A 21540-nucleotide genomic window follows, 5' to 3' on the forward strand; every position below is an offset into this window, starting at 1 on the left:
TCTGAAAATAATTTGGAGTATATTCTTTTCTTTATATTCTTTTCAAGTAGCCATTTAACTTATTTATTTCTACTGCTACCTGGAGTAAGAAATCTTGTCTCGAGATATTTTCGTCTATCGTTTGCTTGTAAAAAATCCAGGCATTTATGCCAGCTAAATCTGTGTTTAACTAACTGAATACAATACGTTGAATACGCATTACATTATAATTTCTGATCCGATAACTTTATAAAGCAATAAAATGCTCTCCCTCTGAAATGACCGGTTGTGGTAAATAATTATATATGACAAGTATGACTCAAAATAAACAAAATACAAATTAAAAAACAATAGAATATTAAATATAATTATATTTTAGAAAAAGTCATGAAGTCAAACATACTAAAGCGATAAGATGATATGCGCATTTTCGATGCAAAAGTTCATAGTCGGTCATTGATCGGTTATGGTAAGGGACAATGGTACAATCGGCAATGGGACAATGACAAATAGTTGTCCCGATGAGACAGTCATTTGCAATTGTCCCGTTGTTACCTTCCAATCCGTGCAATGATTGGTCTCGTATGGACGCTTCTTAAAACACATAAAATAAGCACCAAGTTACAGAGAAGAACATAATTTTACATAATTCCAGTGTTATCTTAAGATTTGATAGCATTAAATATCTCACTTCTTTTCATATTGAAACTGGGCTTGTTTCTTACCAATAAGAAATTTGCAATAATTCCACTTTCTGAAAATAAAATATTCAATTTCTTATTAGGTATCCTTATAGTATGTGATTGTATTGTACGAGTTATGAATGAAATATTTCGAACTTCACTATCATGATGTTTAACCGAGTACTTAGGCATATGGCACTCAGAAATTTAATCGGGCATCAAACCTGAATTCAAGACCGACAGTTATTCATTGGAATTTGCTAACGAACTTGAAAAATCTGTAACCAAACCGGAGATCATGGGTTTATTATTGAATAATACCTTTGCATCATTCAATCAAATACCACTTATTTCTCTCCTGAATATGCAGTTGTTCTTGAAAGGTGTTTTGTCATTGACAAATTTCTTTCATCGGAACGAATTTTTCATCATCATAAATAAACAGAGAGATAACTGTTGCTGATGATTAAATGTTCATTAATCTATCCAATATGATGCTTATTTAGTACATAAGTGGGAAGTGAATTCCTAAATCAAAAATTTTTTCTATTTCAACATTTAGATTTACACATACTTTCATACACAAATTTTCGTTCTATTTGTATTTACCCCATTTAATAAAACTCAAAAACATTTCAAACCCACATATTCCCTGTCATATAATTCTTAAAATCCGAAGAACTTTTCGAACATAAAATGGCAAAAAATTTAGTATTACATTTATTTCTAATATACTCTAAGAAAAGAAACAAAATCTATTTCCAACAAAAAGCATTGCTAGCAAAATCATTTTCCGGAAAAGAAAGATAAATAAAAGGCATTATCGTAAATTTCCTGAACCTGTAGAATGTTCCCGCAAAAGGTGTGCGTGGCCATTTACGCCAAAGAAATTCTTAACTCCCTCAGGGAGCTTAAAATGCCCCTCGGAAAGCAGTTACCGTTTTTCTTACTTGCGATAAAACTGAGACTTTGATTTTCTCCTCTGTTGTAGCCAGACCCTAGGGAGCTCTCAGCATCCCTTAAATTTATTCAATCGTTGATCCCGGAGTTTTTTAAAGTAGGGGATGAGCCTAGTCAACATTTCAAGTGGATGGCGGATTGGGTATAAAATTCCGACCATAGCTGAATTTAAATCTAGCTCGACCATCGTTATAAATCTGCTTTACTGCAAAGTGTGTGATTAAGTATAAACATTTCCAAAATCTTTCTTTCTCTTGTTTCTTCCTATTTAATGATTGAGATGATTCTAGACATATTAATCTCCATTAATGGCCTTAACACTAAGCATGACTTTTGAAACTGTTAATTGCAATTTTAAATAAGGTATTAAATAAATGAGGTCCCTTTTAGAAAAAAAAATGTGTTGTTGTTGTTACTTATGCATTTGTCATAGACAAGCAAGCTCACGAAGTCAGGGATTTAAACCAAGTGTAGTGCAGTAGCTTCTGAGAGTAAAGGTCTCTGAGCACCCTAGTTCAGAAGTCTGACTTCTAGCTTATATGAAGATGACACTTACACAATCGCTTGCACAACCTCTTTTTACAGGGCTGGGGTGGGGGTCTTTCACACACCTCACAGACAGAACACAGGGGGAAGAAAAGCCATGCCTGAACCGGATCTCAAACCCGGGGCCCCCAGATCAAGGGGAGGACGCGCTTACTCTATCCCAAGACCTCAGGAAAAATATAAAGACTGCTTTATAAATGGCATGAAGAGATAGGAGTAGCGGTAGATAACGATGGCGTGAAAATATATCTTGTCTGGCTGTGCCTTTTCCAAAACATGATGTTTGGACATGAATAAATTTAATGCGTACCAAATGGCTGAAATGGCGGATCCTTTGTCAAATCTGTGATCATCTGATCATTGAGTGGAGCTTCTTTCTCCGTGTAACTTCATGTAGATCTATAAAACTCATTAAGTTTGGTAAACAAGGATTTCTAATAGTATTGTAGTATATACTGTTTGCTTCAATATTCTCAGACGACCACTTTTCGACGATTCTATCTCATTAAGGGGAGAGACGCAAAATGATGAGCGCATTTCCGGAATTCTTCGACTTTTATTTTCGCTTTATTAGATCCTTTTTTTTAATCAATTTTTTTCACGTTATGTGAAAAATCGTGTCGTTTCTGACTGTATTATTTTAATTCAATCTGCTTGTAATCAGAGTTTATTTTATTGTTAAATGTAAACATCCCCTCCTTTTATTTTGACGAATTAAACTCATCCGAACGCATGCGCAAAAGCGTAGAGGGTTTTTGAATCCGTTGTCATACAATAAATTCCTTCTCTATCAGTTCCCTTCTTCAAAATATCATTAATACGTCTTCCAAATCTTCATTATTAGTAACAAAATGTTACTTTTGAATACCTTATATGTTATTCACTTTCTCCTCAAAATACTGATTTCTATATAAATAAGGGAATTGCACCTTTTTTTTTTTCAGTTTACTTGTACTATGTCTACTATTACTGCACTCAAGTGCTTTTTTAGGAATTTTGGGGATCCTTGCAGATTCAATGTACCCTATCTTTCAGGCATTTATTAAGTACATTTTTTTCTGACGTTTAATTAAATCGATTACCAATTGAATCTGCAACTAAATAATTTTTTTTTGGTTCTTCAGTAGCCTTATTTTTTCGTTTACAACAAGATACGTTACAGCTATTCAATTTTTTTTTCATTTTCTTTTTGCTTGCACTGTGTCTTCTTTTAATACAATTGTAGCGAGAAATATAATTCTACTTTTTATTAAACTTATCATAGTATGTCTTGAACACTGTTTTAAATAAATTTATTAATATGTATTTTAAAGGGAACATATCTGATGCTATTTCTCGAAAACTTAATAAATATTTTAAATCGATTAATTTTTTATCAAAATCATAGTCATGAAAAATATGTACAAGAATTTCTACTAAATGTTTGAATAAATTATGAAAAGTTATTCTTCTCAGATACCCAGTCGTAAATAAACTGATTACAAAACAAAAGATAGTAGTTTAATAAAGAACATATAAAAACGAAACAAAAGTAATTTTAAATAGTGTTTCGAAATGAAATAGTGTTTAAATAGTGTTTCGAAGTGAAAGATAATATACAATTCTGTTCTATTCATTGCTGATGTAATGGAATCAAACAATATCAGGCGTAACTGAAAAAGATATTGAAATGACTAGCATCTGAAATGCTGCACGACACTGAAGAAACAATAGATGAGCTATGACCTTTAAGAAAATAACAGTATCATCTAAGAAATTTATAAGATAGAAAAGTTATTTGACGGCATCAAAACTTAAAATATTTATTACTGTTTGAATATTATATTATTTCTTACTCTAAAACATTTATCAATATTTTTGATTTGAAGGCACTTTGCAGTCCTGTTACCAAGTCTTAAAATGTGTCGCCAACCGTTACGATAACTATCAATATCATTAACACTTCATAAAATAGGTTAAATTTAAAGCCAAATTTAGTTAATTATCGGAAAGTTGAAAATCGTACTTGTTTGTAAATCTCCTTTTTGAAGCTCTCTTTTAGAGCATCTACTTTAATAACCAGTTTATTTTATTTAGCTTATTGAATATTTAAATTCTGTTAAGTCATCTACCAGTTTCGAAAACTAAAACGAGTTTGAATCTGAATAATATAGATAAAAAGAAAATGCGAAAGCTAGCAAAATGAAACTAATCATTTTTAAACCAATAATTCCATTTCGCCTATGTTAATCTTGTATCATCGTTTCAATTATCTCAATAAAAAATGCATCCATAGGATTCATAAAAATCCCATAATCCATAATATAAAAGATAAAATAAGTACACGATACATTACAATTATGTGACAAATGTAACTGCACTCCCACTTTATTTCACGCTAGAGTACTATATATGAAATCAGGTCAGGTGATTTGGTACCACGTGACTTAGTAATTGCTTACTTTATATCTATTCTTTTATAGCGTATCTTTTTTCTGGCTTATAGATCAGCAATGGATTTAGAATCAAAATTGCATGAGATATTTAAAATATATGGGGTAAAATTTCCTAATCATGTGATATACAGCAAACCAGCTGGATTTATCTCCCCAAAACTTTCTCACATAATTTCTAATAAACTTGTCATACCAGAGAATAGAAATGGCATTGGCGTGCAATAGTTATGAAATATTAACTTTTGGCGAGAATTCAGCAATTTTAATGAATCTATAACATGATCCATGGCGAGTTATTTGGCGATTAATCCTTGCCATGCATTCATATTATCCAAATATCGAGTTTGGATTTTATATGCTTATTTCGTAACCAAATGAAACAAAAATTGATACAAAACTATACTTGTAATCATAAAATCCCATACAAAATTGAGATATTCAAGTCATTGCTTTTTGAGTTATCAGATTTAACATATTTCTGAAATTACAGACCCATAAACGATCAATCCTTTGTTGGATTTGATTCAAAATTTAACATGTGTCTATGCTGAAGATGTTAAATATCTGTATCGAATTTTATCTATCTAGCTCTCTTCGTTTTGTAATTATCATGTTAAATTATATTTGAGCAACTGAACAGACGGACTTCCTCTCATCAGATTTTATTCGAAATTGGACATAAATCTGCAAATTTGGTATTAAGGCCCTGTACTAAATTTCAAAAGTCTGGCTCAAATGGTTTTTGATTTTACTTTGTCTCTAGCAAACAGTCAAAAGGTCATTTTCTAAAAATGTGTTTTCCAACTTAAAAATGTCTAAAAGGTGGAAATTCGTCTAACTCGAATCCGAAGATTTTTAACGATTTCTATACCTGTATACTATTTATGTAAGAAAGTAAAAAGTTCAAACTTGATGTTCCCACATAATACAAACACCATATGGTAAATAGGAAATTGTTAAGATTCGAAAATCATACAAAAGTAATCCATATAATTCATTATAATAAGGAATGTGCATTCATTCATCAATTATAAGAATAAATCTCACTTTTTTTTCTTCCATATAAATAATGAATGTGGTTTAATATCAACAGGAAATGGGAAGCAAGGCAAAATATTACAATCTTTGTTTCATAATCAATCATTGATAGAGGCAGGATTCTCTGTCAATGATTGATCTTGTGATATGTCTTGAAATTGGAAGATGATAGCCAGAAAAAAAAGGGTGGTGTATCTAGGAATCATTAGTTTTCAAATGAAAAAAAAAATAACGATGTTGGTATCATAGTTGTGCTAAGGGGACTCTATCAGGATATTTTCACTTGATTATAATCTACAGTGAAAAAGTGTTTTTAGATTTATATCAAATATTAAAAAGGGCCGCGGTGGCTTGGTGGTAAGATCTCGGCTTGTGAGCCGTAGGGTTTCAGGTTCGAGACCCGATTCCACCGAAGAACCGTCGTGTAAGAGGGTCTGTTGCACTTTAAATCCGTCATGCCAAACGCCCTACCGCTGGTGTGGTGTGGTGTGGCGTGGAGAGGATGGTGCCAGCTCAGATATCGTCTCGTCATCTGACCGCGGTTAAAAATTACGAGGTCCGTCCCAAAATAGCCCTAGTGTTGCTTTACAACGGGACATTAATATAACTAAACTAAACTGAAATATTAAAAATGATCGGAAATAAACGATTATTGAAAACATAAGTTTAAATTTATAAGTCATAAAGGGAAATGCTTCGAAATTTGACCATTGATTAAGGCTAAGGTGTAAATTTTTTCGTTTCTGCTTATTATTTGAAACATTATTCTTTTTCATCTGTACTATTGTTTGCCAACGGATTCTAAAACTCTCCGCACTTTTACGTATGGTTTAGGATGGGTTTAGTTCGTCAAAATAGGGGTGAGAGAAAAGATGAAAGGGAGATATGTTTACATTTCGGAATAAACTAAATTCGAATTACTCGAAGATTAAATTAAAATAAAATAATAAGGTGAGAAACGACGCGATACTCTCATATACACGTGGAAAAAGGAACGAAAAAGTATTTAATAGGGCGGGAATCATGGCCAAAGAACGATGAAGAATTCTGGAAATGCGCTCATCTTTTTGTGTCTAACCCCTTAGTAAAATAGAATCGTCGAAAAGTGGTCGTCTCAGGATGTTGAAACGAACAATATATTGAGATAAAATTGCAGGTTCGAAAAAATTTCATACTGTTGGTGTATAATTGAAGTTTGAAGACGGAAATATAATGGTCTATCTCAACATTTAACTCCTTAAAATTTCTAGAACTGTCGCTAAATTTGTCATTTTGCTGCTTCAAACCGTAAACGTAATACAATGGGAAAGTAAATGCATTCTTCTATAACAGCAAAAGACAAAGTTTCTCAAGAGAAATATTCAATCTCCTTTTTGTAGAGGTTCCATATAAAAATTTTGCATACACACAGTTTGCGAGTTGTCGCTCGAAAACTTAAACCTTGTATTAGCAAAACTTAACTCTGTCTATTGTGATTAAATTATTATTATTGCAATTAAAAATGTTAAAGACTGTTTTAAGAAGTTATCAAAGTGCAATCTAAAGACTGATTACAGAATTAAGACGTCTGGGAATTCTTCTTGGAGATTTTATAAGCATAAGTAAGAACATAAATTGGAACAATGAAACAAATATTTTCCGAAATTTGGCAATGAAAATTTAAAATATATTTGTTATCAAAATTCCGATATGGATAGAAAATTTGTTTTGATACTATTATTTCGACTTTTAGATATCTTGTAAGCTGTGCATGTTTAGTTTGAACTTAAACTACGAAAAAATGCGATTTTCAAGAATAAGCAGAAAATCAGAAAAATATAAATTCACAGTAAATGATTATTGAAAATTTCAATTCATAGTGAAATCTTACATTAAACCGTTTAGAAGTAATAAAGTAAATACTAGTCAATAACTTCTCTTACCCCAAATCATTCTATAAAAATTTTGGCATTTTATTATAATATACTCAAAGTCTCTCTCTAGAACTCTTTTATGGAAAACATTATATATTGTTTTATTATTTTTACAGTAATCAAAGCACCGTACATTATACAATAACCCAAAATGTCATGAATTGATGAATTCGCCAAATGGTGATTAAAATGAGAATTAAATAGATACTATTTTATTATAATTTAGAGAGATATCAATAGATATTAATGCTTTCGCAAAAGTTTCGCATTTCAATAAATTGTTCGATAGCAAGTTAGAATTTTATTTGAAATATTGATGAACCACTTATCTATGTTTATAATCAATAAATAGAAGAAGATTTCAAGTTTGTATCTCCTTTTGTGAAGATATACAATTTTTGTGCAATTAATAATTAAAAAAAAAAAACAATTTTTAAAGCTATTTCACTAACTCAAAAATTATATTCAATTGAGATTATCTGATTGCACTTATTTCCTCTCATTTTAATAATTATTTGGATACATTATCTATCCCTGTCTTTTAATTTTTATGGTGAAATTAAAAATTAATTCATTATTTCATCGAATCAATGAACCGGACGATTTCGCCATTATTAAAATCTATTAGGATATAAAACTGTTTATTTTGGACATTAAATTAGGATTTTTCATTTCATTTTTTTTTATTTAGATATATGGAATTTGTAAATTTGTGCGCACAATAATCCGTAATAGAATAATTCTATTAAATGAATAATTTTCAGATTGACCAAATTACAAAGCAAATTTTTAAGCAAATGCATTCTACATTAATTTGACCAACAATATATACATATATTATATATTGTTCGTATATACCTTTATACACCTTTATTTATAGATAAAGGTGAAATAAGATTTTACCTTTATAGATGAAATTCGTGTCAGTTTCTAAAGTGCAAAGTATATAACGGCAGAAAAGTTTGTTATTTCGATTTTAAGAAAAAATATTAAGCTTTAAATATCTATATTTTATGCCCAATTTCTGCGTAAGAATGCTTTATCTAAAATCGTGAATTACAATAATTTCTTCTTTCTAACCTTTCACTTTTTTTTCTATTTAGATGAAAGTCTTATATAAATAACATAAAAGAAATATAATTGTTTCAAATTAATCCTATGATATATTTAGACTAGTCATATGCAATGTTATTCAGAATAACGGTTCACTCATTTGGAAGTGGCCGCAGCAGTGGAAAACAAAATGGGAGATGGCAAAACCGCCATCTTACGATGAATATGTAATTATATAAAAACTTAAAGCGTTACTCCACGAACACCGCTTTGATGGATTGTTCAAGTAGTATAGCCAATGGTGACCCGTGCGCTAATAACAGACTCCTTTTTAAATATTTAACAGATTTTGTTGTCAAATTGTGTTGCTTGTAGAACTCAGATAACACAGCGTGTTGCACAATATTATATAACACTATGAGATATTATCCGATATTCAACTATATAATATTGAGAATATTGTATAATATCATGCTGTATTGTGCAATATATATGTTCTTCGAGGGACATGGGCAGAGCACCCTATTTCCCTCAATGATAATCAAGAAGTTTATTTCAAGTGCTGCGTGCACAATATTGCCTTTCTTCTCGCGAAATTTTAGATACTCAGAAGTACAAATCTTGCAACCATTTCTTGAAAACACTGTATCTATGAACTAATTCCATATCGCCTGCATATACGGAATCAAGATATGAAAATCATCTTCTTGAATAACAATGCATTACATTTAGTGGTCTAATTTTTTATCTGCTATCCCATGCTTTTATATTACTATCTCTTGATTTTGCTTTACTCTCTCTCAAATCCTTTAAATCGAGTAGAACAGATATAGACTAATGCATGCTATAAAATGTGAAATACTTTGCTATAGATTTAAAAATGTTAAATATTCTATTTTAGCTTTTTAAAATAGCTGCAAGTTCCCTCAAATTCATTTGAAAGTACTTATTATCGAATGCTTATGCATATCTTCAAATCTGTTTGTCAACTTTGATGTATAATGTTTGGATGATTAAATTGTCACTTATAGATTAATTACTAGGTAACGAATTTGTAGACGTCAGCAAAAATACTTGCAATTATTTTAAGTAGAAATTTTATTTTAATCATTAAACTTACAAATATATATAAAAAAAATTGGAATTCTCAAAAATCCGTATATATGAATTAAAAACACTGCCACTAAACTTTTAAGACAAATGTAAAACATTATAAACCAAATATTATCATTTTTCAATTCCAGTTGTAATATCGAGAGCTGTCTCAGCTATCCTTTCCCAAAAATTCACTGGAAGTTTTCCAGAATCTCTCAGCTTTTGTATTGTACTGCAAATAACGAGCGGAACAAATTCAGGTTCATCCGTTACACCACTTAGCTCGGCGAAAACTGCCCAGTGAGCTAATGACATACAACGAAACAGGAAAGATCTTTCGTCATACACTTATTGTTCTTCTTCCTCTGCCATGTGCAAAACCAATTTCTGAAAAAAAGAATAATCAATACTTTTAAATTTGAACTGACCCTTAAATAATTCTGCAAGGACATCTTTAAAATCTGCCAACAATATTCCAAGAGCTTTCTCCAAAACATCGTCACAAGGGGATTTAGGTGGCTTTCCACCAGTGCCATATGTAATCCGTTTACAAGGAAGTTGGTTTAAGTGTCGCGCGAGGGTCATGACATCGACAGCAAACAAAAGCTCTTTACTGTACTCACTTGCGTATTTCTTCATGTATTCCCTTTTTAATGCTTTTGCAGGCGCATCTTCAGGAGAATCTTCCTCGCTTTCAGTTCCCCAATCTTTGCTAACAAGGCCTCCTTCAGCTCCTTGAGGCTCATACTTGTTTACATGTTCCTTCTTTGATGCTTCGGTAGATGAAAGTTGAAGTCCGTAAGATTCAGTTCCACTCGTAGAAGCTCTTTCAGAAACATGTCCATGTAGTTTTGGTTTAAAACTCGTTGTTGATGTAGAAGATTCTTTTGGTGAGAGATTCGAAACTGCATATTTGCGAATATTCGATTGCTTTGGTGAGCTTGGAGAGCTTTCTTTACTGGATGAAGAATTTGGCTCTTCATGTAAAGGTCTCTTTGGGCAACCTTTTTCCATTACAGGTAGTAACCTTCCACAAGCAGAAAACAATAAGAAACACAGATATTATAGGGATATACAGTTGCTGTTTTGCAATGAGGTAACTAAAGCGACGTTCGCCAGAGGCCAACTTTTGTGCGCAGTAGAAGACCACGCCTACCTCAGAAAAATAACGTGATCACAATTGGAAATATTGTCTCGTTGTGGTCATGCGATCTTATTGAGGCAGGCGTGGTCTACTACTCAGTGCAACAGTTGGCCTCTGGCAAACACTGCTGTAGCTATAGTACTGACGTTTTCGGGATTTCGTAACTATAGGATTCAGTTTTCCATTACCATCTTTTCTGAGCAAACAGTAATCTTCCTTTATTTGCGAATCTCTTGCTTTAAATTTTACTCTGGTTTTCTGAGTCATTTTATACGAAAACTCGGTTGAATTTCTCAGTTTAACATTTCGTAAATGTTTGAAACATAACATGAAATGGGATTTTCTTCTGACTGAACTGAATTATAATATTGAAAACAATTCTAAATTACGCATTTGAAGATTTACCTAATTTTATTTATTTCATTATTGGCACAATTTCATTATTGGCTTCACAATTTTCTAACGCTGATTACTTCATTCAGAGAGGTCTATTATTTAGCAAATTGCAATTAATTTAATTATTTGTAATAATCTCTATGCACTTACCAGTATTTTTCGATGATGAATCAGATATACATTACGTGGGATTGCTGCCGAGATCGCTTAACTACATTCAATTATTCAGATAAATCAAAAGCCTCTGAAGTGGGGAAAGATTATATTAAAAAGAGATTTAGATATAAACCCCTTATGTGACTGTCTTTGGGGACCTTTCAGAGACATTTTGTTAATCAGTTAACGCCTCTGACTGCCTCTGTTTTGCATTTAGTGTAAACCAAAATGTTAACATGATTACTATTTATAAACAAGCATACTATTTGTAATCGTATCTTACAACATGCATGATACTACATAACTGAACCGAACTCTTTCAAAATCTTTTAAAGTGAATTGGTTAATTGAAATATTATTTGAATAGGATTTTGGACAATAACGATCTTTATCCCTTAATATCAAAACAGTGCATTCAACAGATATTAAAAAACTTCAGAGATTGCAGAAGCATCCGAAGATACTGTTTATTAGAAACGGCTTTTTAAAAAAAAACACTTTGAATGAAGAACAAGAATGAAGATCGATATTAACTTTTGCAAAAAGGTTTCACCTATGAGTTGCATATTTGGGAAAAAAAACAAGATATGTTCAATATGGTTTTTAAGATTACAAACTTGGCAGTGAGGATAACTGTATAAACCAAATCTATTCAACAGAGCTTCAGTAACTATCATCCAAGTTCAAAGACGTGCATATATGAATCATTGGTATTTAGAGTTATAAAATATTTGCTTTAGATAGTATATCTATTTTATAAGTACTCCCATGTCTTAAAATTGAATGAATTGTGAGATATTCGCTTTAATATTCGTTAATAAACTAAGAACGAATGGAAGTGGAAAAAATTTCATAATAAGAAGCATTTTGTAATTCTAAATACAGGCAAATACACAGTTGTCAAGTAAAATTGGTGCACGAACTCGTAAGTAAGTCTACTGGAGATTTTCCTTCAGTAAATATATGCGGGAAGTATCTTACATACCAGAGGCCATAGTATTGAGTGGATTATGAACTCAACTAAATTCAAACTTACGGCTTAGCCTATATGGAAAATAGTAGGAGTTTTGGATTCATGATTGGCAATTATTGCCGAATTAATTTAGTTTTGATTTCTTTCGATACTGGTTTGTGAGAGGAGCTTTCTAAATTGAATTAAAGATGGCAAACACTTTCTGTATCCTCTCTCCCTCCAGACTAATATTCCCTATTTTAATCAGAATTACATCCAAAGTCTTTTAAAAGTAAATGTAAGTCATCAGGATTGCCATGTTCATGATAATTTAAGTAATATTTTACTAATGAGAGGTATTTCAAATAAGTTGTATTGAAACTTTTCTGGTGCTAATTAAGATATTCCATAATTTTCGGGTAGCAAGAATTGAAGGACTGAATTTAGAATGTATTAGAATTTCAATTGGAGCCCATGGGGAAAATATAGAAATGTCATATTAATTGTGAATAACTCAGAATTAAATCCATAATCTGCCATTCTGGAGGATTTGCTTTTAGAAACGTTTTGATTAAAATGTTTGAACTCCTGTCTGTTATGAGGAAAGGTCAGCGATATTTCCTTTCATTTCAGTCTGATGCAACGCACTACGACATAATATTGATGTAACCCTTATTTGAAGCTGTTCAAAAGTGCATATATTCGATTGAGGATCATTGACTTCGGTATAATTTTATACCATTGAGAAAGTTAAATTTACTTTCTCTTTTACGAAATATAAAGCGAAAATATTGTAATTGCCAAAATGTAAGAACTCTGAATTACAACAATTCTCTACATTTCAGGTATTCCTGAACTTAAGAAACGCATTTGCATATTTTTAACTCCCTGTGTACTCGAAAATTCAAATATACTTTGAACAAGACAGTTTAAATTTGTTATTTTGTTTAAATACAAAATTCGTAAATTTGTCACATTTTGAGAGAAATTTATTTAAATTAAGTCTGTCTGTCTGGTTGTCCGAATACAATACATTAGCTACAAAACGGATAGAATCAAGCGATTGAAATTTGATAAACCGATTTCACATCTAAACTACAGACATGTATAGAATTTTTACCAAATTTACCAAGAAGTTTAATGTCTCTTGGTTTGCTCTATTGCATGCATATAAATGCATAAATTTAAAAACGTAAAAATTTAAGCAAATGAAATTTGTTACTCAGTTTTAGTATTTAAAGTATAGATGTTTATAAAATTTTGAAGTATATCTGTCAAAACGTTGATTGTTTGTTGGTTTGTACTTTAATAAGCATATAAATGCGATAACTAAATAGATGCATTGACTTAAATCAATGAAATTTGGTACGTGTTAAGGTAGGTTCACACGAGGCCAACTATTGTGCACAATAGAAGGTCAAGCCTACTTCAAGAAAATCATTTGGCTGCAACGGGGCAATGGCAAATGTTTATCCCGTCGGGACAACCATTTGCCATTGTCCCCTCGACATTGTCTCAACTGTTCATACGGGGACAATACAGGGACAACAGCTGAGAGACAACAATTGCGCACAACTATTTGCCTCCGGTGAACCCACCTTTAGTAACATTAATTGTCAAATTTTGTATCAAATATTTTCTGTATAAAATTTTGTGTTCAATCACTTGGAAATCCAGCGGGAGTGGGTCTCTCAAAACTTTCTCACAAACACTGTAATAAATTTGCCATACCAGAGAATACCTTTCATGGCATTGGTATAAAAAAGTTACAAAATAACTTTTGTTTTGAATTTAGTATTTTTACTTAATCTATCATGACATCCTTAGTTAGTTATTTGGCTATTAATCCCTGGCATGGGTTAATAGTATCCAAAAGTCAAATCTATGTTTATTAAGCATTTTTCTCAACCTGCTGAAATAAAATTTGACACAAAACTGCACTTGTAGTTACAAAATCCCGTACCAAATTTGATATATTTTTAGCATTGCATTTTTGATTTATAGAGTTTACATGTTTCTGAATATACAAACTGACAGAGAGTCAATCCATTATTGGATTTGGCTGAAAATTTCACAGGTGTATTCACTATAGATATTATATCTGTGTCACGAATTTCATTTATCTAGTTATCTCCGTTTTTTAATTATCATATTAGCTTATATTTGAACAGCCGGACAGATGGATTTCTTTTGAACAGATTTCTCAAAATTCAGTAGAAATCTGCGAATTCGCTGTAAAGACCATATACAAAATTTCAACCTTCTAAATCAAAGTGTTTTTGAGTTATCTTTGTCACATACAGACAGACGGACATTTTCCAAAAATAAGCGTTTCGAACTCAGGGATGGCTGAAACGTAGATATTCATTAAAATCTCATGTTCGAAATTTTTAAAGATTACTGTACGTTTTATATACTACGTATACGAGGAAGTAAAATGGTATACAAAGTAAAACTTCGTATAGTAGCTGGTATTCTGATATTTGTGTAGTAACCTCATTTCAGCTATTAAATACTCCCAAAAACAGTCATTGATGACAAGCAGTTAGACTCTTCAGCCTGGATTGTTTGCCAATGGCATGTAGTTAATAAAACACTATTGCATTTATTAAAGAGTATGTAAAATGTTTTCGGAAGACCACTTTCGCTATTAAACAAATGAAATAGTGGAATGCATTTTATTTACCTCATTACGTAAAATATCAAATCATTTTCCGCAAGTTCCATTATTTCATACAACAAAAATGCCTTCTAATTCATTACAGGTTCTTTTGGCTGAATCCTGACCTAGGGGTAGCGCATTCGAATCCTGGGTTCTGGCATGATTGTTATTTACCTGTGTTCTATCTGTGAGAAGAGCCCTCCTGTGAAAAGGGGTTGTGCTAGCGATTGTGTGAGTGTCATCTTCGTATGAGCTGGAAATCAGACTTCTGCCCGTGGGTGCTCAGGGGCTTTTACTCTCAGAAGCTACTGTACAAACTCGGCTTAAATAGCTGACTTCGTCAGCAGGTTTATCTATGACCTTGTGCCATAAGCAACGACAACAGCAGATTCTTCGAATTTATAAAATAAATTTAACTCATTCATTACAATGCTGTGTGAACACTACATGGATTCTCTAGGCACAAAACTCGTACAAATTCTAAATTAAAAAGAAGCAGTTACCCATTCATAAAAAATGTACCAAGCAGTAGGTAAGCCATAATGACAGAATCTTCCTAAAAGGTAACGCTGAAATAATTATCATCTTAGTAGAGAAAATAATTAAACGGTCAACAAATGACATCTACTTATAATAAAGGAAACCTTATTGCATCGGAAGAAGAGAAATAAGAATAAATTTTGCTTGTAACAAGTGTAAGCTAAAATTAAAGAAATTTTCTTGAATCTGAGTCTGAAAAATAAAATAAGAAATAAATTGGAGTAGATTCTTTTCTTTATACTCTTTTCAAGTAGCCGTTTAACATTTTCTTCTACTGCTAACTGGAGTAAGAAATCTTGTCTCGAGATAATTTCGTCTATCGTTTGCTTCTAAAAATCCAGGCATTTCTGCCAGCTAAATCTATGTGCTACTAATTGAATACAAAACGTTGAATACGCATTACATCATATTTTTGATCCGGGAATTTTATAAAGCAATAAATTGTCCTCCCTGTCAAATGACCAGTTATGGTAAATAACTATTTATGACAAGTATGACTCAAAATAAACAAAATACAACTTTAAAAAAACAATAGAATATTAAATATAATCAATTCTTAGAAAAAGTCATGAAGTCAAATGTGCTAAAGCGATAAGATGATATGCGCATTTTCGATGCAGAAGTTCATAGTCGGTCATTTGATCGGTTATGGTGTGTTATGAAACAAAATCCTAGCCTGCATAAATGAAACAAAACAACTAATCATTCTCAGAGTAGATAATTTCACTAAGCAGGAAGACCTGTGCTGTAATAATGAAGAAAACACTATTAAAAATAAGACTATACAATTAATTGATTAACACCTTGGTAGTTGAACTAATAATTTATCCTATTCGATTCCACCAAGAATTTATTAATATATTTTAATACTGAGAAGTTTAACAGCAATAAATGGAGTTATGGAAAAGTAATATTTTCTCTTAAATAAAAGTAGTGTTATAGGAAATTTAGTTTTCAGATGAAATCATGATTAAATCGCTAAAACTTTTACAGATTTCAGTTTGCAAAATAACCCGAAGTTATAATTAACCCCTTAGCCTGTGAATCAATCTCTTGCCTATTTTGCATTTATGAACAAAAGCATTTGAAAATACAACATACATCGATACAAAAATTGCCCGAATTACAAGAATTATCTCAAGTGTTATGTATTCTCATTTAAACCCTGGCGATAAAGCATTTTCATAACAAAACAAGTTACTAAATAGAAGTCTAAAACCAACAGGAGGATTAAGTAACTCCATCAATGATTCCTCGATTATTGCAATAAAATACGTTTTTAAAATGTTTCAAAATGGGAAGATTGTCAGCTCACTCCTTTTTTTTTTGTAAGTATGTAAAAGTTACTAAATCCTTTATAAAAATGTCACTGTCTCCTTCTATGCCATGACTCACGCTAGTAGTCACTCCTACTAATTAAATTACTTCTTCAGTACTCTCTTAACTGTAGGTGACTAGAGATACCTAATTAGATGAATGGAGAGAATCACCGGTGTGAATTAAATGGCATCTATGGTAACCAGTTTGCTGAAAATCAGATGACACTATCAATTTAGAAAAGTAGATATATCGTATTAGAATATATATGTATATATATTATTAAAGATTATTACATACTGTAATTAAAGCTAAATAGATAAATGTCAAAACAGATGTACGATTAAGAAATGAAAGACAGAATAGAAGTACAAAAATCCACTTTAAATGTATAAATTTTTATATTCGTTGCAATTGCAATCTGACTTTATAACTTCGTTTTCTCCTTAATCATAGAGAATCGAAGAGATTTTATTAAACCATAAAGGAATCTTAATAGAAATTTAGATGAAATTCACGACTTGAAATAGCTGAAATGTTTTTTTCAATAATGTGGTTAAGTGCATGAACGCAGCTTGTTGAATGTTTCCAATAAAATTAAATACTGCATATAAAGAAATATTTCTCTACAAAAGCAAAATTGTAAAAAAAAAAAAAAAAAAAAATCATTTCATAATATTTTTTGAGATATTTTCAATACCAAACCGAAATAATGAAAAATTCTTCGGTAATTTTTGGTTCTCAGTTGTTTATAATGGATTCAGTTGAAAATGTAGAATTATATTAATCCCACATCATCCAACTTACAGCGTCTAACAGATATTTAAAGTAAGTTTACACTCAGCCAGTTATAAGATTCCTGTGAGTCACGCATGTGCAGAAGGAAGATTGCGCATGCGCTGAAAGAGCGGACAATAGCAAATTCTTGTCTCGATGGGACAAGTACTTGTTACTGTACAGTTTCTGTGCACTTAATTAATTTGATAATCTTATAATGTACTTAATGTTATATTGTATAATATGTACTTAATTAATTTGACAATCTTATTTTACGAATTTTGAACATTACATATTTAACAGTTGGTTACCTTGTGAAAGAAACTAAAAAGCTTCAGATTTCGATCAAGGAATGATCCGATCATGTTAACATCGGTATTTAAAGTAATATTATCGTTATATCAGATTTATTGCAAAACCTTTCAACAAAAGTCAAATTATAAAGTTCATATTGATGCTCTATCTTTCAGATAAGAGATAGTTTTCAAGATAGTATAGTGCGCATTAAAACTTTCAGAGCTTCTAGAATAGTATCTTGATATTTAAGAGCAAAAGATACGGTGCTACAAAACCATCTTGGGTCACTGAAATTTATAACATCTAAACTCAAAGTTTAGGTGGCAGCTAAGATAAATCTAATGAATGCTTAACTTAAGTAGGGTTCACACGAGGCCGACTATTGCGTCCGATAGAAGGTGGCGCTTACTTCAGAAAGATCATGTGACAGAAATGGAACAATGGCAAAAAGTTGTCCCGATGAGACAACCATTTACCATTGTGGAATTGCAATCCGTGCAATGGTTGGTCTCGTGTGAACGCTGCTTAAAACGCATAAAATAACCACCGAGTCACAGCGAAGAACGTACTTTTACATAATGCCAGCGTTATCTTAAGATTTGATAGCATTAAATATTTGACTTCTTTTCATATTGAAACGGGGCTTGTTTCTTATCAATAAGAAGTTTGCAATAATTCCACTTTCTGAAAGCAAAATATTCACTTTCTTAATAGGTTTCTTATAGTATGGTGATTGTATTGTACGAATTATGAATGAAAGATTTCGAAATTTGCTATCACGATGTTTAACCGCGTACTTAGGTTCTATGGCACTGAGAAATTCAATCGAGCATCACCCTTGATTTCAAGACCGGCAGTTATTCATTGGAATCTAACCAACTTGAAAAATCTGGTACCAAACATGAGATCATGGCTCTATGATTGAATACCTTTTCATAATTCAATCAAGTACCACTTATTTCTCTCATGAATATACAGTTGTTCGTGAAAGGTGTTTTGTCATAGTCAAATTTCTTTCATCGGAGCGAATCTTTCAGCATCATAAATAAACAGAGAGATAACTGTTGCTGATGATTAAATGTTCATTAATCTAACCAATATGATGCTTATTTAGTACATAAGTGGGAAGTGAATTCCTAAATCAAAAATTTTTTCTATTTCAACATTTAGATTTACATATACTTTTATACACAAATTTTCGTTCTATTTATATTTACCCCATTTATTAAAACTCAAAAGCATTTCAAACCCACATATTCCCTGTGATATAATTCTTAAAATCCAAAGAACTTTTCGCCCAAAAATGGTAAAAAATTTAGTATTACATTTATTTCTAATATATTCTAAGGAAAGAAACAAAATCTATTTCCAACAAAAAGCATTGCTAGCAAAATCATTTTCCGGAAAAGAAAGATAAATAAAAGGCATTATCGTAAATTTCCTGAACCTGTAGAATGTTCCCGCAAAAGGTGTGCGTGGCCATTTACGCCAAAGAAATTCTTAACTCCCTCTGGGCGCTTAAAATGCCCCTCGGAAAGCGGTTACCATTTTTCTCTCTTGCGATAAAGCTGAGACTTTGATTTTCTCCGCTGTTGCAGCCAGACCCTAGGGAGCTCTCAGCATTCTTTAAATTTATTCAATTGTTGATCCCGGAGTTTTTTAAAGCAGGGGACGAGCCTCGTCAACATTTCAAGTGGATGGCGGATTGGGTATAAAACTCCGACCACGGCTGAATATAAATCTGCTTTACTGCAAAGTGTGTGATTAAGTATAAACATTTCCAAAATCTTTCTTTCTCTTGTTTCTTCCTATTTAATGATTGAGATGATTCTAGACATATTAATCTCCATTAATGGCCTTAACACTAAGCATGACTTTTAAAACTGTTAATGGTAATTTTAAATAGGGTGTTAAATAAATGAGGTCCCTTTTAGAAAAAAAAATGTGTTGTTGTTACTTATGCACTTGTGATATACAAGCAAGCTTACGAATTCAGCGATTTAAATCAAGCGTAGTGCAGTAGCTTCTGAAGGTGAAGGTCCCTAAACACCCGAGGGCATAAGTCTGACTTCTAGTTCATATGAAGATGACGCTTACATAATCGCTTGCACAACCCCTTTTTACAGGGGGGCTCTTTCACACATCTCACAGATAGAACACAGAGCGAAAAAAAGCCATGCCCGAACCGGGACTTGAACCCAGGAAGCCCAGATCACGGGAAGATGCGCTTACTCTATCCCAGGACGCAAGGAAAAATATAGACTACTTTATAAATGGCATGAAGAGATAGGAAGTAGCAATAGATAACGATGACATGAAGAGATATCTTGTCTATCTGTGCCTTTTGCAAAACAGGATGTTTGAACATGAATAAATTTAATGCGTACCCAACAGCTGAAATGGCGGACCCTTTGCCGAATCTGTGATCCTCTGATCACTGAGTCGAGCTTCTTTCTCCATGAAACTTCATGTAGATCTATAAAACTCATTAAGTTTGGTAAACAAATATAAGCATTGTAGTATATACTGTTCGCTTCAATATTCTGAGACGACCACTTTTCGACGATTCTATCTCATTAAGGGGAGAGACGCGAAATGATGAGCGCATTTCCGGAATTCTTCGACTTTCAGTTTCGCCTTATTAGATCCTCTTTTTTTGCTTTTTTTTTTCACGTGTACGTGAATATCGTGTCGTTTCTGACCGTAATATTTTAATTCAGTCTGTTAGTAATCCGAGTTTATATTATTGTTAAATGTAAACATCCCCTCAGCCGGCATCCTGCATAGGCGTAGCGCATCTTCCCCATGATCTGGGCGTGTTCCCCGGGTTCGAATCCCGGTTGGGGCATGGTTGTTCTTCATCTGTGTTCTATCTGTGAGGTGTGTGCATGTTCCCCCCTGTAAAAAGGGGTTGTGCAAGCGAATGTGTGTGTGTCTTCTTCATATGAGCTAGAAGTCAGACTTCTGCCCTCGGGTGCTCAGGGGTCTTTACCCTCAGAAGCTACTGCACTCCCTTTCCATGATAACGCGGACACGACATCATCATCAAACATCCCCTCCTTTCATTTCCCTCTCACCCTTATTTTAACGGATTCTAAAACTCTCCGCACTTTTACGTATGGTTTAGGATGGGTTTAGTTCGTCAAAATAGGGGTGAGAGGAAAGATGAAAGGGGGATATACTTACATTTAACAATAAACTAAATTCTGATTACTCGCAGATTAAATTAAAATAAAATAATAAGGTGAGAAACGACGCGATACTCTCATATACACGTGAAAAAAGGAACAAAAAAGTATTTAACAGGCGGGAATCAAGGTCAAAGAACGATGAAGAATTCTGGAAATGCGCTCATCTTTTAATGTCTAACCCCTTAGTAAAATAGAATCTTCGAAAAGTGGTCGCCTCAGGATATCGAAACAAACAATATATTGAGATAAAATTGCAGGTTCGAAAAAATTTGCAAAGTGTATCGAAACATAGACTGTGCGATTTTGAAGGAATAGTGAATTCTTTCCCAAGACTTCTCTAGAATATTCTTGCTCTTTTTCGTTACACACAGACAGGAAAAAAATGTTGAACTACTCTACTACTAAA

At 32.3% G+C, this 21540-nt stretch overlaps 1 protein-coding gene across 1 annotated transcript; it reads right to left on the reverse strand.

The window, feature by feature from the left end:
• Positions 1-9768: 9768 nt before the first annotated feature.
• On the reverse strand, positions 9769-10813 carry LOC129972639 (uncharacterized). The gene is made up of 2 exons (XM_056086849.1): positions 10326-10813; positions 9769-10089 (listed from the first exon to the last, which is right to left on the reverse strand). The coding sequence occupies exons 1-2, from the start codon at positions 10714-10716 to the stop codon at positions 10043-10045; spliced, it is 438 nt and encodes a 145-aa protein (XP_055942824.1). The 5' UTR covers positions 10717-10813; the 3' UTR covers positions 9769-10042.
• Positions 10814-21540: the final 10727 nt, after the last annotated feature.

The sequence above is a fragment of the Argiope bruennichi genome, chromosome 6 (assembly GCF_947563725.1).
Source record: "Argiope bruennichi chromosome 6, qqArgBrue1.1, whole genome shotgun sequence".
In the NCBI taxonomy this organism is placed as follows: Eukaryota; Metazoa; Arthropoda; class Arachnida; order Araneae; family Araneidae; genus Argiope; species Argiope bruennichi.

Excerpts from the sequence above, each read along its gene's own strand:
- LOC129972639 (XM_056086849.1), bottom strand. The coding sequence starts at position 10,716 with ATGGAAAAAGGTTGCCCAAAGAGACCTTTACATGAAGAGCCAAATTCT. Across the intron at positions 10,090-10,325 it reads ATACATGAAGAAATACGCAA|AAATTGGTTTTGCACATGGC; the intron begins GTGAGTACAGTA and ends TCTTTTTTTCAG.